The sequence below is a fragment of the Taudactylus pleione genome, unplaced genomic scaffold (assembly GCF_031769625.1).
Source record: "Taudactylus pleione unplaced genomic scaffold, aTauple2 ptg000212l, whole genome shotgun sequence".
Lineage (NCBI taxonomy): Eukaryota > Metazoa > Chordata > Amphibia > Anura > Myobatrachidae > Taudactylus > Taudactylus pleione.
This window is the reverse complement of record NW_028284614.1, coordinates 1078381-1094909: the sequence shown is the minus strand read 5'-3', so window position 1 is coordinate 1094909 and position 16529 is coordinate 1078381. Positions and strand designations below refer to the sequence as shown.

General features: G+C 42.3%; 1 protein-coding gene across 2 annotated transcripts; it reads left to right on the top strand.

Annotated features, from left to right (window-relative positions):
• The first annotated feature begins 561 nt into the window (after nt 1-561).
• LOC148517664 (zona pellucida sperm-binding protein 4-like) lies at nt 562-14879 on the top strand. 2 transcript variants are annotated; one of them, XM_088478234.1, is made up of 12 exons: nt 562-782; nt 4666-4787; nt 5560-5656; nt 6889-7044; nt 9035-9225; nt 10462-10559; nt 10632-10759; nt 11184-11373; nt 11483-11633; nt 11774-11852; nt 12615-12737; nt 14722-14879. In XM_088478234.1, the coding sequence occupies exons 1-12, from the start codon at nt 599-601 to the stop codon at nt 14856-14858; spliced, it is 1656 nt and encodes a 551-aa protein (XP_088334360.1). In that variant the 5' UTR covers nt 562-598; the 3' UTR covers nt 14859-14879. The 2 variants fall into 2 exon arrangements, with proteins under 2 accessions (XP_088334360.1, XP_088334359.1); XM_088478233.1 differs by having other exon boundaries at nt 14719-14879.
• Nucleotides 14880-16529: the final 1650 nt, after the last annotated feature.

The following is a 16529-nucleotide window of genomic DNA, read 5'->3' as shown; positions in this document are numbered from 1 at the left end:
AAGCAATAGAAAATGCACGTTAGATAGACCCCCACACTGATACCCCTTTTCCACCTAAATTCCGGGTCTGACCCGGAGTTGGAACAAAGTTCCTATCTGGATCAGACCCGGAATTTTGCCGGCGCCGACTCGGGATATTCCCGAGTCAGCGCCGCTCACACCGCAGTCGGGTCTGCATAGACCCGGCTTTTGCGGAGTGAAAGTGGACGCTTGGAGATGACGTCATCTCCAAGCGCCACTGAAGCCGGACCAATCGGCCGGCTAGCAGCGCACTCCAGGTCATCGTGACCCGGAGTGCGCTGTTCTCACAGCAGGGTTTCACGGGCTACGCCCGTGTTAAACTCTGCTGGTTACCGGGGTTGGATTGCCGGGTCACTCGACCCGGCAATCCAACCCTCTCCCCTTTTACACCAGGGAGCTGCCCGGGTTGTAAAAGGGGTATGAGTAACGGGTATTTAATTAGTGAGACCTTAGTGATACATACAGCGCACCTGTCTCACATCAGCACCTGACCTATCACATCGCTGCTCCCGCCTCATCCTCATGGTATAAAGGGCTGGTTTGTGGCTGTTTTCCAACATTGGCTGTTGTTGGAAAGATGGGCAGTTTTACAACAGGTTTGGGGTTAGTGGGAGTAATCTGGATCTGCAGTTGGCAATGCTTGATGGGTGTAATGCTGGATTATTGGGATGATGCCTCACATCTGCAGTGTGGACCCAGACATATGAATTTTACTCTTCCCTCTGTGCTGGAAGATGCTGTTTTTGTCTTAGCTGTTATTGGTGAGTAGTTCAATGTAGAACTGATCTAAATGTTTAGAGCAGAGGCTCCCAAACTTCACTGTTTTAAGAATATCCTTGGTGACTTAATTGGTACTTCAGGCAATTTGTACTGCAGTATGGACAACATTAAAACCTGGACTGTAATGTTGGTGTTTTGGAACCTCTGGTCTCTGGTTTAGAGTTTGAAACTATAACCTTGGGACACCTCAAGTGATTGAGACTCCTCAGGCTAATGCCTTGCAAATTTGGCTCTCAATGCACCCTACCAGTCCTGATTTTAAGGATATTTATGCTTGACCACAGATGGTTATCTAAAAGATTGAGAGAAAATGAAGCTATCTGTGCATAACTATGGATGTCCTTAAAACATGGACTGCTAAAGATCCTTGTGGCCTAAAGGCCTGATTCAGCATTGGGAATAGAGAGATCTCTCTCAACTGTGAACCTGAACAAACCATATTGCAATGCAAGGGCTGTAAATACATTTTTTTTTTTTTTGTTACATGTGGGGTAAATACTGGCTGCTTTTGCATGTAGCCCACAAATACTGAACAGCTCTATTATTACTCTACAATTTCGATGTCAGTTTGGAAACGCTCCTTCCAAATCTAAATCTCTCTGCAGTGCAGCATGGTTTCACAAAGATGATCAGTTGATCTCTCTATTCCCAAGTCTGAATCAGGACCTAAGTGTGGGGAAAAATGTATTTTAGGCCCCAAATAACCTTTTGAAATAGTTCTAGAACAGTCCCCTACTATGATTTAGACTAACATGGATACCTGTCTATATTGTCTTTCCTAATTGGCTCTCAGATGACCTGTCTTCTGTGAAAGGCAGTTCTAACTCTTTTAGTAGTGGCTATATGTTGCATCCATGCTGTATTATCCTAGGTATACAGTGCTCATATCCTACTGATGGTGAAATTGTGCTTTTGGAAAGTCCCGATGACTCCCTTCAGTATGATGAATGCCGCGTATCCACTAGGTGATTCAAATGAGCAACTGAACCATAACTACATCAGGCATTAAAATGTCAAACTACCAGCGATGTGTGCTCCCGCTGGTCATTTTCAACCTAAATCATCGCCTGAGCACGCCAGTCCCTCTGCCGATAATGACAGATTGGGGATGAGGAAGGGTGCCTGCAGTGAACAACATATCGTTCAGTGTAGGCACTACAGGGGATGAGGAACGACTATACGATTACAATGTTGTAATTGTACTGTCGTTCCACTATCTGCTCGTGGATAATAAGCAGCTTAAGTGTTATGATTTCTGGCCTCTTCAGCAAACGATGGTTATATTGTGTTACATTGGTCACTTTGTCATAACAGCACTGGCTGCAGTCAACACTGTTCAATGGGTTTCACCTGAAATGTACAGCATATAAATTTTCTGCTATTAGAAGTTCTAGCTTAAATTGGAGGTGGTTAAAATTAGTTCTCATATTAAGACCTGGGTGTATGGAGAATAGCTTCATAACACCCCTCTCCCCCATAGTTTAAAAACCCATGTTTCCCAGTATGCCATACCCAGGACTGGAACTCTGAATCTTAAATACCTAGCCAGGCACCTTTAAGGTTGAGAATTCTGTCCCTGCACTGGCATGCTGCATATAAGTCACTATTACTGAGTGCTCACAAGATACATTTTACAATATGATATAGGAAGCTTGGTGTTAAAATAGCTCAAGCAAATGATAGGTCTATACTGTATATCCATGTCTGGAAACCTCCCCATGCAAATCCTGTTTACCCCTGCAACCATAAAAATAGTAGCTCTGTTCTCTTTGGAAAAGAGATGCCCTTATGTTCTAAGCATTAGATGCACCAACAGTGTCTAATCTACTTGGTAATGTGGTATTATACATTTTCTGCAGCAATAGACCATCTATCACTGAGGCTTGCTGGGGCAGTTGAGTGATGCCCAGCTATCTGGTGTGATGGCAATGGCAGGAGGGGGTCTTACAGCTTTCCTGGCAAATTCACGTAGGCACACTGCACTGGAAGTCTGGGCTAGTGTACCCTGTAGAAGCTTTATTTAAACTGGGCAAAGGGTTTTTTTTTTTCTTTTTTCTTTTTCCCCTGAAGCCTCTACTATGATAGCTCTCACTAGCTGTACTCCTGCTATCGTGCTAAGTGAGCAGGTGATGGCTATAGGCAGCCTTGCAGCTTTTCAAATAAGTTGTTTCTCTAGCACTAATGCTAGTCTCTGCCCAGATATAGGGCTTTTCTCTAATAAAGTAGACCCCTTGGTTTGATAGCTTGGTTGTAAAAAAGTTAAGCTGGCATGTTTATCTGTAACTAAGGGTTAATGTCATGCATAATATTGAAACATAACCATTTTGGTTTAGAATGTATTCAGTCTAGATACTCTAGACAGTGGTGGTGAACCCTGGCACTCCAGCTGCTATGGGACTACATATCCCAGCATGCACTGCCAGAGTTTTGCTATTAGGGAATGCTAAAACTGGTAGTGCATGCTGGGATATGTAATTCCACAGCAGCTGGAGTGCCATAGTTCGCCACCGCTGCTCTAGAACATACAATGGCAGAAAATAAGTGACCCCTAACGATACTGAATTTGAACCTCAACACTCTTACCTATACCTTCTAAAGCCTGCCTATAAACGTCTAAGATTGACTCTTATTTTGCGTACGCAGTCATACAGTAAATAAAAACCTTAGACCTGGAACATGTGTTTCCAAAGCACAAAGTATTATTCAAGTAAAAGTACAGTCAGTTACACACTATGATCGAAGTACAATTTAGCGCAAAGAATTATACAGACCTAAGTACAGTTATACATACGCAAGCACTCTGGACCAGATACCGTCATTCAGCAAGAAGACTCCATACTGGGGTCACAACACACACATTTATTCCCTCACAGAAACACAACACAATAGAGAAGTTTGTTGCTAATACCATTGGTCCTCAATGAGGGTGCATATGTTGCAAGGGATTTAACAGGTTGATTCAAATACAGTCCAGCCTCTAACAACTGGTTGCCTCTGGTTTCCCGCCTCATGCAAACATTCACAAAAATAAATTTTTCTGCTTTAAATCTCTTCGGTCCATAAGTTGAGAATGTATGTTGCGATCTTCACACCGTTTATACCGGAATACTGTTGAAAGAGTGCAGATCAGTATAATACCAAACATGGCTTACTTATCATGTATAAAACCTTAGCTACCAAATAACCTTTATTTCACAGCAATTATAATAAATGAACAAACTTGAATCTTATACTTTACATATTCACATAAGGTTCCATAAGCTTTAATGTGTAAGTATTTGGGGTTTGATATAAAGACGCTAGTTAACTTGGGGCAGATGCGTGCGCATGAAGCTAATAAACAGCATTTTCATACAGGATCTTATGCATTCGCCAATATGCGACTAGTTAACAGTGCAATTGTGCGTATTTATGTGAATGAGAAATGGGAAAATATGCAGTCGCATGATGCTAATAGTAACATCGCCATATGTACTTAAGTGTGTTTATCTAAAATGGCGATTGGGCGGCCATTCGCAAAATGGCGTCTTGCAATCTCATTTTCTAAAATGGCGTCTTGCGGCCAGTCGCAAGATGGCGTCGTTACGATCTAATTTTAAGCTCATCTCGTCTCAGCCAATTATCCAGCTTCGACCCCCCCCCCCCCCCCCTGCATGTTCCTGTCATGATTTGTTCTTGAACTGCTGGTTTGTCTAAGCGAAGAACTAATTTTACAGTCAGTCCAGCTTAAATAATAGCTGGCCTATAGAATAGCATGTGTAGAAATCTGGGACATGCTTGTGTCTAATTCATAAATTGGGGACTTGCCCTGGCAGTCTCTTGCTAGTAGGCTATAAACTGATTTGCTTTATTTGCTGTCTTTAGATGATGCCGGGAAGTCTCATTATCTCCACACTAATCCTGCTTGTGGGACATGGGTTGGACAGAAGGCAGATGGCTCAATGGTGGTTGGTGCAGCTTACGATGGATGTTATATAAGAGAGGAGGTAAGGGTATTTGTTTCCTGGTGCAGGATAGGTTTTGGCACTTGTAGACTTGTAAATGCGGAATGGCTGTAGAACCATATATTCCTATAATGAGTAAAATTAATGTACAGTAACAAAGCAGAATGAGATCACTGCCTAACTGGTCCCTAATCTGGTAAAGCCAAAAATTGCCCAGCAACTTTCTGCTGTACCACAGCATTTATAACACTTGATTATAAATACCCCAACACTCCTTTTCATCAGACTAGTGTCCAGGTCCTTACAAATCTAATCCTTGGGATATTTAGCCTATTGCCTGCTACATAAGCATAAATGCGTAATTCCTAGCCATACTCATCTAATCCGGTCACTCTGACCAGAAATTAATATTTAAAGATGTAAGGAAGGTGGGCTCTATAGTCCTTACTTTGCCTAGCTGGTGATGCAAACATGCAAAGCTTTAGCCAAAATCTAAGGGTAGATATGGTTTAAGTAACTAGTTCCTTGGCTAGAACTACGGCCAAAGCTCCAGGGCTTTAGCGGTGGGTGTCTAGGGAACTGTCAATAGTCATCAGTCACTGAGATGTCTTTAAGGCTTAGGGGAGATGTATCATAGCTTGGGGATTTTTTATATTTTTTTCAAACAAAACTTGTAAAGTGAGTTAGCAGCTGTTTGGCAGGTACTTTATCTCTCCAAGGTTTGATAAATCGCTTGTTTATAGATGTTTACCATGCATACAGTACAAGCTTTCAGAAATGTCTTACCATGGCCAAAATGTGCTCTTGTGTATAGGATGGAGAGTATGTGATGACTATCAGCCTGGAAGAAATTGTCCGGGATGGAAAAGCTCAATACCACAAGAAGGACCTAAAGTGCCCTATCCTTACAGGTTACCTTTGCTTACAAATGAGGTTGTTCAACAGCTAAGAGTTGCCATCTTCTACAGTGGACCTAGTGTATACAATTGTCTCCCACCAACACTATAAACCATGTCCTCTACTAGGCCAAAATCTGTGTATAAACACTAGTGCAAAGAAAGTTTTACCTGTAATATCCAATAATTTTTCCAGATTTATTTTAGAGGTCCTAATCTGTGATGAGTGACTCCCTAACCTCCCCGGGTGCAGAATCTCAAAGTGCAGCCACCTAAATGGCTTTAACCAGAGGTCCCAAAAGTTTATTGGCCTTTCAGGGACTATAGATTTTCATCAAGATGCATATTTTAGACTGGATACTTCTTTGCCCACTTATGGTAGTCCTTAATGTTTCATACTTAAATCTGTCTGAGACCTCTACTTCAAATATTGACCCTCTTGTCCAGATATCTGCTTTCTTCCTACAATGACTGAGCACTGCTAAATAATGTAATGAGCTAGGGGTGATATCTATGCGTTTGTCTTAATTTGTGGTGCTGTAAACCAGAAGTGCTGTGGAAAATGCATTATCTTCTAGATCACAGGTCCATGGCTAAAACAATTAGTGAACCAACTGACAAGGTGACTCTTGCTCTGGCCATAATGTTATACTTAGAACTGGTAATGGAGCCCATGAAGGAGACTGGTCCTCTTGTATAATGGGAAGTGATTCTTTCAAGACCTTTGTTAGACTTTATATTATAGTAGATGATGATGGATGCATTTACAACCAACACTGGTCTAAGTCCTTAAGCTGATCAGGGCAGTTAAATATGTATGGGTGATGTTAGGGGCCATTAATGACTAATAGTGTTGCCCATTTATCCTTAACCTATGAAATCCTACAGCTCTTATAGCTATGGTCTTGCTGGCTTTTTCTTGTGTTGGGAGAACAAAAGTGCACGTGGGAGGACGTTCTCCATTTGAGGGATATTGAAGCACTTGGGAAGTCAAACTGGGGATAATGAGCAGGGTCCTAGGCCAGGAGTGATGTGAAACCATTCATGAATCCAAGTTTATATTGCTGGTTTCCCTGATCTAAAGGCCACACTCAAATTGTAGGTCCATCTCAAAGTGGAAAAGTTGCCCAAATCAACCAGTCTGCTTCAAACTGTGCTGGATAGATTGCTATGATGGATAACTTCTCCACTTCACCTCTCCGGTGTAGTTGACAAAACTGTAATATGCAACCGGTTTCCTCTCCTAGCTATGGACGCTCCCAGCCCAAGTGTTTGCTCTTCTGTCCTGCAATCAAGTCGCTTGCCTTGTGCAAATGCCTCTGTATCCAGGGATCTCTGTGAAAGCATCGGATGCTGTTATTCCCCAAGTGTGTCCGGAGTCCCCTGCTACTTTGGAGACACATGTAAGTTGGATAGTGCAATCTATGGCTGATAACTCAGATGGCTGTTATCCCTGATTATCAAATTACAAAGTTTGTGTAAATGCATGAAATTAATTTGTTTAATAAACACAGCCTGAAGGTATGCTTATACAATAGCTTTAATAATTTTGTGCCTTAAACAGTGTACATTGAACATCAAAAAGCAAGGGTCACTATCCCAGTTGTGCTCAAAATTCCATATTTCAGAGTATTCCGTGTTTTGGTTAGAGATGAGCAGGTTTGGATCTCAGAGATCTGAACCCACCTGAATTTCCGGGATCCGTGCAAGGCTCTGATCTCCCTGCCTGCCCTGGATCCCTCACCAAAGGCAAAACCTCACGACCCCGCTGTCTGGTCATGAAGTTTTGTATTGAGCGGGCTTAACGCTGATTGGCTGAGCAGTCTGTCACGGCTCTCAGCTAATCAGCATTAAGCCTAGTGAAAATGCACACAAAGGAAAAAGATGGCACCTGCCACCCCCTGACTCCATCGGCACCCCCACTGGCAGCATCCCCTGCTACCGGCACTGCTGCCCTACGTACTGACACCGTCAGTGACCCTCACACTGCCGACACTGTCAGCACACATGCACTGAGGACACTGCTGGCAGTGCAGGTGTGTTCTCAATGCAGGGTGCCAACAGTCAGCAAACCAGCACTGAGGACACCGCCAGTACCCTTCACTGAACACTGCAGGCACCACAGCACTGCCATTCCATGTACTGAGGACACAGCCAGCAACACCTGCACTGCTGACACAGCCAGCAAACCTGCAATAAAGACACTGCTGGCACTGCCAACATCACTAATACCCTTCACTGAGGACACTGCCAGCACCAAAGCACTGCCGTTCCATGTTCTGAGGACACCGTCAGCAACCCCGCTCTGTCGACACTGCTGTCACAGTAAGTGCACTATTGGTGTAGCCAACCCACTGTATAACACACTATCAGTGTTGGAAAGTAGAAGCTGAACTGCCACATGTTAGTGCCACCCACTGTCACTTAGCTTAGTCAGCTAGCTGGTTGCAACCTTTTGGCCTTAACAATATTTGCTTCATCTAGTTAGGTGGTCAAAATTGATTGGAAATGTTGTTGAGGTTAATTATACTGTAGGAACAAACAGGCCCGTTTTATTTGATTTTAGCTGTTATGACTTTAAGAAAATCCAGATCCAGAACCAAAACATTGAGGTGAGGTTTTGGCAAAACCAATCTAGATCCAAAATGCGAGGGTTGGCGCACAGCTCTAGTTTTTGTATATTTTGGTTATGGGAGACTTAACCTGTTTTCCTTTAATTGGGAACATATTAATTACACAGGTTCTGTGGCTGATTAAACCCAAGTGAAATGTAGCCATGCAGCCAGCCACAGAACCTGGGTAATTCATGTGTGCCTAATAAGTGGGTTATTACAGCAACCATGCTAATGGACTGAAAGCTCAAAACACCAATTGAACCAGAGAGATGTTACTGATGACTCTAGATGAATAACTAAGTCTAACCATTCAGCTGATTGGCTTGGACCAGCTTTCTGACACTGGATGCTACAGCATCAAGGGATAACTGTTACTGCTTAAAGTATCTGTAGTATGATGGTGTTCTTTAATAATTAATGCTCGGTACAGTGCACTCTTCATAATACCTCCAGATAACTGGAGTCTCTGCAGAGGTGCACTGCAGTGTATTAATGTTGTGCCATCCCCTTCTAAGAATACTGGGCTACTATATAACCAGTCTAAATGGTTGTCTTATACAGAAGCTTATAATGCTTCAATGAACCAAAGTTTTCGGTCATATAGTAACCTGCAATTGATAAATGGGGAATATAAACCTCCAGCAATATAACTGTTTCCTATTGTGAGAAGATTGTATGACTACAGTTTAGACCTCAGGAAAAGCATTTGCTTGTACAGCAATAAGGGGGTCTAAATTTATGTTCAAAAATGACTTTGCATTTGACTATGCCCATACAGTGACTGCACAGTGCACTGATGATTACAACATGGTGGTCGCCATATCCAAAGACCTGACCGTTCCATCTCTAATTCTGCGTTCCATCAATGTGCTTGGCCTGGACTCTACCTCCTGCCCTGCTCTGACTGTCTCTCAGTCGACTTCATTTGCAGTGTTCCAGTTTCCCCTGTCCTGTGGTGGTGCCAATCAGGTGAGACTAACATGGCTATTAACCTCCCATTTGCCAATGTATTGAATTATAAAGGTGTTATTCAAATCTAAGCTGTGCAGGTGCCAGTCTCTTCCTAAAGGTCTTGGAGGTCTGTTGTATACCATAAAAACTAGTTGGTTTACAGTGGATTCATTTAAACTTATTGGTAACTACCCCCTGGCCACAATGCAATAGCACTGAAGCTGTGCCAAGAGGAAGACTGCAATGAGGTCTCTGTGGATGGCATGAGTGGTCCTTGACCACCCCTTAGCATTGTGGGAACTACTGCATCGGTGATTTTTTTTTAAAACAAAAAGGCAATTAAGTCTACCTTTAAAATGCCACAACCTACTTTTTTCTATAGGGTAGAGGACAAACTTCTCTGCCATAGTCTTGTTTGTGTAACTGGTCTCATGTGAAACATGATCTTATCACCACTGGTATTAAAATCTTTCACTGAGGCTTATGATGTGAACAGTCAGATTTAACGTGATAACGATATATCGCTATCTATCATATCCTGTTTTTTGGGCCCTTCCAACCCCCAAACGATTGATGCATGGGCTATCGATATTGACCATTGTCCATGCATGCAGGCCAACATGGTCTATCGACCAGGCTACTATAGGGACCTGCAACTGTCTATCGCAGGTTGTTAGTTTGGGGGTTGATGCATGTGCTGGATGTTCAATTTCTAACATACAGCACATGAAGGACGATCAGGCAACAATATCTGATTGCTCTGTGTATGGAGCTTTAGTCTGACCAAAAAATACTTTGCTTAGGTTTTTAGCATACTCTAAGATATGCCAAATATCCTCACTATGACACCACAAGGGGTCTGCAGCACATTCAAGTATAGAAACAGCATGAACAAAGTGGGTATTATGACTGCTGCAGAAATGTTTATTAACCTTGTCCATGTTCTGCAATGCAAATCAAATAAGCAGCGGGGCAGCAAAACCCAAGGTAAGCACATGATGGGTAACTGCTCTGCTCATGAGAGCTTAGAATCTAAAGGAGTGTAAGAGTGAGCATGGAGTGGTGGGTTAGGATGAGAGCTGGAAGGCTTTGCTAAAGAAGTGGGTCTTAAGAGTCCATAAAATTTTGAAGAGGGGGGAGCAGGATTGGTAATGAGGGCCAAGTTGATGTTCTGACATCGGCATGCTTTGCATTGTCTCAGTACTAGTATATTGTAGTAACTGAGACTTTTTTCTTTTTCTTTTATCCAAACAGATCACTGACCAGTCCATGATATATGAATATGCCTTCGTGGCAACAAAAGATGTACAGACATGGCAAAAAGCATCAATCACAAGGGACAGTACAATGAGGTAAGTGGTCTATAATTCAGTGTGAATTTGACTGCCACATATAAACTACTCACTCTCCTTTGCTCTGTGTAGGCTGACTGTTCGCTGCATCTACTCTCTGACTGGTGTCCTCCCTCTGCAAGTTGAGGTGCTCACTCTGCCCCCACCCCTTCCTGTGTCCACATCAGGCCCTCTGCTCCTGGAGATGAGGATAGCGCAAGGTAACTACTATTTGGGGTTCCACCTAAATCACCCCATCATTGGATATTTCAGTAACTTCCAGTAGTCTCTAACCTTAAAATAAGGCCTGTAAGTGTTTTGAAATCATAATTGTCTGTTAGGCACAGCACACTTAAAATTGTGCCTAGAATAAAGATGACTGACATAGGGTAAGCTATATAAAGCTAGTAGCCCTATGCAATGGTTCCAATTTTTAATAGAAAATGCTCCTCATTCTCTAATATATTGTCTTAGGCCATTTTCATATTTTGCCCATTCTGACTAAACTTGTACGAAGCTTCCTGATTGGCTGCACTTTGACCAATAACCCTCATGACAAGTGTTTCTGTAACGGCTTACATCTCAAACAGTGCCCAAGATAAGGCTGCTCTGACTTAAAATCATTGTAATTGCATTATCTTCCAGATGGGCAGTATAGTTCCTATTATTATGATGAAGATTATCCTGTAATCAAAGTGCTCAGAGAACCAGTCTTCCTGGAGGTTAGAATTCTGCATAGAAATGATCCAAGCCTGGTTCTGGTCTTAAACGACTGTTGGGCCACCCATTCTCCTCTCCCTACTGACCATACACAATGGCCAGTCTTGTTCAATGGGTAAGACTTACTGTTTTAAAGGAAAACATTAAAAACTGAATTGTTCATGTGTTGTACAGTATGTAGCATATAAGGTTATACTGGGTGTTGCTAACATTGTGTATCATAGATGCCCTTTTGATGGAGACAACTACCTCACTCAGCTAGTGCCTTTTGGAGCTGCCTCCCGGAACATACCTTTCCCAGCCTACTACCAGCGCTTCGCTGTCAGCACCTTCACATTTGTGGATCAGAGCACCCAGGTTGCTCTCGATGGACTGGTAAGTCATTCAGTAGAGATGGAATGCCAACTCCTGGTCTCCCGCACTTGGTAGATCCATGGTGACTGTTGAACCTCTGTCCTGGATTCTAGTTTCTAATCAAGAAAGCTAATCAAGAAAACTTGTCTATGATCCTACAGGTCTACTTTCACTGCAGTGCTTCTGTGTGTGTCCCCTCTGCTGCAAACTCGTGTGTAGTGAATTGTGCTTCTAGGAAAAGTGAGTAATGGAATGTTCTGCATCGTGAATATAACCTGCAGGGGCAAGGCTAAAGTGTCCAGAGGTGAAGGGCTACAGTATGCTGAGTTGTCCCCACCACTGAGTAATTTTAGGCTCAAAAGAGCAGAGACCTCTTCGAAAGTACTGGTCCATGGTGCAAACTGCAGAAGCCCCTTCTCCAAACTACTGAGCAGAGGGTCAAGTACTTGGCATTGCTAGGCCCCTATCTAAACATTGCTGTGGGGCCTGGCCATGCACTGTGCCTCCCCTAATGAGCTAAAATACTTCATTTCACAGAAGTACCATAACTGCTAAAGCTTTACAATGCTGGAGTGCAACTCAACTGTTTTTGTCCTTGCAGAACCTGAAATTGCTAATGCTGTTCTCTTTATGAGGATCTTTAATACACAAGAGCACTTTCTGGTTATGTATCAAGTAATATTGTGTGCATATATAGAAAGGATGGCACTCATGGTCTCAACAGAACTTCTAATAAATAACAGGCACAACTAGGATATATATCTTGGCTGTGCCTAGAAATGCTGTTGAGTGCCATCCTTTCACTATCTGCTGGAGAGGCACATGGGCATGCTGTGGAGGCCGGACTGAGTGCCAAATTATCTCTAATATAATAATATATAGTTCCACAATAAGGAGGGCAAGTTGTAAAAATTTAAGAGGAGTGCAAACAACTTTTTGAATAGATATCTAATTTTTTTTTTAAGTGATCCTATTCCACAACTTAATGTGACTCTCTTTCAGAGAGAATGGCTGACACAAGGAGTCCTGAAGAGACCTTGATGACTGTCACTTCCAATGGACCAGTTCTATTTAATGCTATTGAAGAGCTGGAGATGATCCGGGACTTCAGCAGAGAACATGAAGGTAGCATGTTATAAGCCTGTAATACTGTCTAATGATGGGTGTATGGGAAACATCTGTTCCCTGTTTTGGGCTCCCTACAGGACCAAGTGTCCTGACACATATATTTACAAAAATATCTTCACATCACGAATGACAAAGTACAATGCAGATACCCTGAACACAAGCTGCAATTTCATTTAGCTTTTCTGTGCCACCCAAATGCCAAACTAGATAAAAAGGCAAACTACTGGTACAATGAGTGACCTATAGTTATCCTTAATCTGACTTGTACTGATTCCTTTCTAACACATACTAATCCTACATACCTAGGACACTGAATTTTTGTGTACAGCCATGATGTATATAACTTGCAAAATTTAGGCAAGTACAGTATTCACCACCTGTGATATGGGATCAGTCACACCAGGCATCTCTGGCCATTTGGTGAAGAAAGGAAAGTATACAGTACAGATACATCTGTAGTGCTCCTAAGCATCAAATGTCCCTTTCAAATTCAGGCACCAGAGTACATTAGAGGCTTTAAGACACTGGTAAGATTGCTGTGACAGTACTTTATTTGGGACCTAAAGGAAAGTGTAGTTGGGTTTTATGGACCCAAATTCAGGTCACATAGGTGTTGTAGCTTTCCATTAATGGGGTCCTATACTTCAGTTTCTTTAAAGATGACTGAACATAACCTTAGACCAGTGTTGGCTAACCTTGACACTCCAGCTGTTATGGAACTACATAACCCAGCATGCACTGCTACAGTTTTGCTATTAGGGCATGCTAAAACTGGCAGGGCATGCTGGGATATATAGTTCCACAACAGCTGGAGTGTCAATGTTAGCCAACACTGCCTTAGACTGTGTACCAAAAGTTCTGAATACAAACTTCCAGGGTAACACTAAATTCCACTAGGTAGCTCCAGGTTTGCTGCACAAAGTGACTTATTTGTACTACTATGCATAAGACTCTACAGCCACATGCTTGGCCTTTGATAATGGAGATTAAACATGGCCCTATATCAGCAAGCTAGTTGGAGTTATCCGTTGGAGGGATAAACCTGTAATGTGCAGATGGATTTAGGGGTGTCTGCAACCAGATTGCAATGTAAATGGCTGTCCAGTATTACATGAAAAAGCGACCAGTATCCTACAAAATGGATTTATCAGCAGACAATACTGCTATCCTATTTAAGTAGCAAAAAATTGCTGGATATTCCCCCAAAAACAGCCATTTCCAGTGGATACCTGCAAATAGAATCTTTAGATGTACTATGGAGAGTACATTTTTCCATAGCAGAACCCATGGGTTTCGCAAAGCTGTTGTATTTACCAAGCTCCGGGATGCTTGACCCTGATCTAGGGCCATCTCATTTCCCCTGATCTAAGGCCTCTCATTCACCCTAAAGTGACGTATGCTGGGGATCTGAACCAGGAAGTGTGGTAACATATTACGCTGCCTATAGCTCTTCACCAGGATGGCCTCTGATAGGAGCCAGTCTACTACTAAGAGCATTTAAGTAAAGAGAATTCATCTTCACTTTGCAAATTTACACTAAATCATCACAGCCACACTAAAAAATGCTGCTTATGAGGAAAATATGCCCCTAAAGGCGCATACACACCAACTATTTTTATGAACTATAGCTACATCATTGAACTATATCTTTCAAATTGTCCAGTGTATGCCCTAAGCTATGAATGATGCATGCTCCTGCAGGTCGTTAATGAGATTCACAGTTGATTGTACATGCAGCTCAATCTAGGGATATTAACGAGGCCATGTTGCCCAATGCATCAGGGACCCACTCCCCTGCTGTCGTTCATTGTTGTCGGTGTGTGCACTTATCGATGCCAGGCCTGCCGCTGACTAGATTTAATACACACATCGTCCATTGTGTATGTTCCTTTAGAGAAATGTTCTGATTTCAGTCATCTAGCACATAAATGCAGGTATATTATGCTTTTTGAAGGATTAACCAATGTTTATCTTCCAGCAGCTACCCTTGGTTCCAGTTCAGCCCTGACTTGGTTAAGAGGAGCAGCAGCTGTAGGTGTCGTCCTTGGAGTTACAGTTGTGGCTATTGCTCTGTATAGAAGACAAAATGGTGATGTGATGTCTGCTGTAAATGCTTAAATAAAATGTAACTTCTCATGTCTTGCTGTGTCGCCTTGTTTGCTGCAATGGATCTGTAGTGTGTAATATATCCTGCATTGTAAAGCTCCATATAACTTTACAGGACATAATTATGTACTTCAGTGGAGTGTTTAAACTTTTAGGGGACAATGCATTTCTCAATGTGACTCATTGTGAAGGCACTCAAGATCTTCACCCCCCCCTTGCCCCTCCCCTCTCTCCTTAAACAAACCCTCCATGCCTGGTGCCTGAACCTAACCAATCCCGCCCCTGACCGCATGATAAACATAGTGGCAACACATTGATGAAAATGTCATTGGAATCACTAGTGTTGGACATTTTTAAATATAATCCTGCCAGGTCTTGGGCAGTGCACGGAGCCCTGTAATCCTGTAAAGCTCTGAGCCTTTGCCGTATTTAGGGCTCTCTCCTAAAGATCACAGCAGTGACCTTCCCTGAGTCAAGGAAAGCCTATTTATCATGGACTGCATCAAGGCACATACTAACACTAAAACTTCTCCCATGCATTGCTGAAACCAAAACTGGAGGGGAGACTGCATTCTAAAATTCAGTGTCTGCATTGACTGATGCTGGGCTTAAAGTAAAAAACTAATTTTGCTTAACTGCAGTAAAAATCATTTTACTTCCAGTTGGTCTGAAATACATCAGAGATGCCTTTATATAGGTGCTAGTGATGATTAATTAATAATACTGATCATGCAGCTGTGAAGAATTGTGTCAACTCCTAATCAAGTTCAAAGGAACTGAAAGAAATATAGATAGAATACACAGCACAAAAGATCAATACTTATGACTCAATGAAATATAATACTATATCATTAAAACTATTGTGTTTTAAATAAATATAAATCAGACTGAGATATGGGGCTCTATTTATTCACATTATTTTTACAAAAATAAAGTGAAAGGGTGTTTTCACATTATTTTAGTTTCACCTGTAGTTATTACACGGCAATTGGAGTAGAATTAGTAAAATTCTACGCCAACCCCTAAGTATCACTTGCTTAGTAAAGCAGATCCCATTTCCCATAATTGTAATGGGAAATGTGATCTGACCACAGTTACTGAAAATAAATTGTAAAAAAATACTGGGGGAAGCCCCCCATCCCCCTGTCTTTCAAAATAAGTTTTGGTAGTATTCTGTACCAAAGGCAGGATTTTTAGGTGGATGCTATGTAGAGGTTTGTGCAGTTGACCAATGGTTTTTTTTTGTACTGCACATGTGTTTAACAATTCCAACAAAGAATTTGGGTGAGTGACAGCTGGTGTGCAACTATGGTAGATAATGGGGGAGGGGTGTCCAGTCCAATGAGGATATGTTTGGGCCAGCAACTGCAGCTTCTCTGGCCCTGGCAACTTTGTGCAACAGACATTCTGAGCAGCTGTAGGGATGCCTAGAAGATTGATGGTGACGTCGTAGACAAGCGGTGGATTAGGGGTGTCTCTACATTTTTACAATGGCAGCAGCATTAACATTACTCTTCAGTAATGCTGTGTACAGATGTGTCCTCATACAGTCTAGCCTCCTTGCATGCTAAACAGCCCTTCCAGTCATGGCGTGACTCGGTCTTGTTAGCACAGTGATGTGAATCATTAGCATGAGCAGCTTCTGTTGATTAAAATGGTAGGCAACATGCCTGTATGTAATGT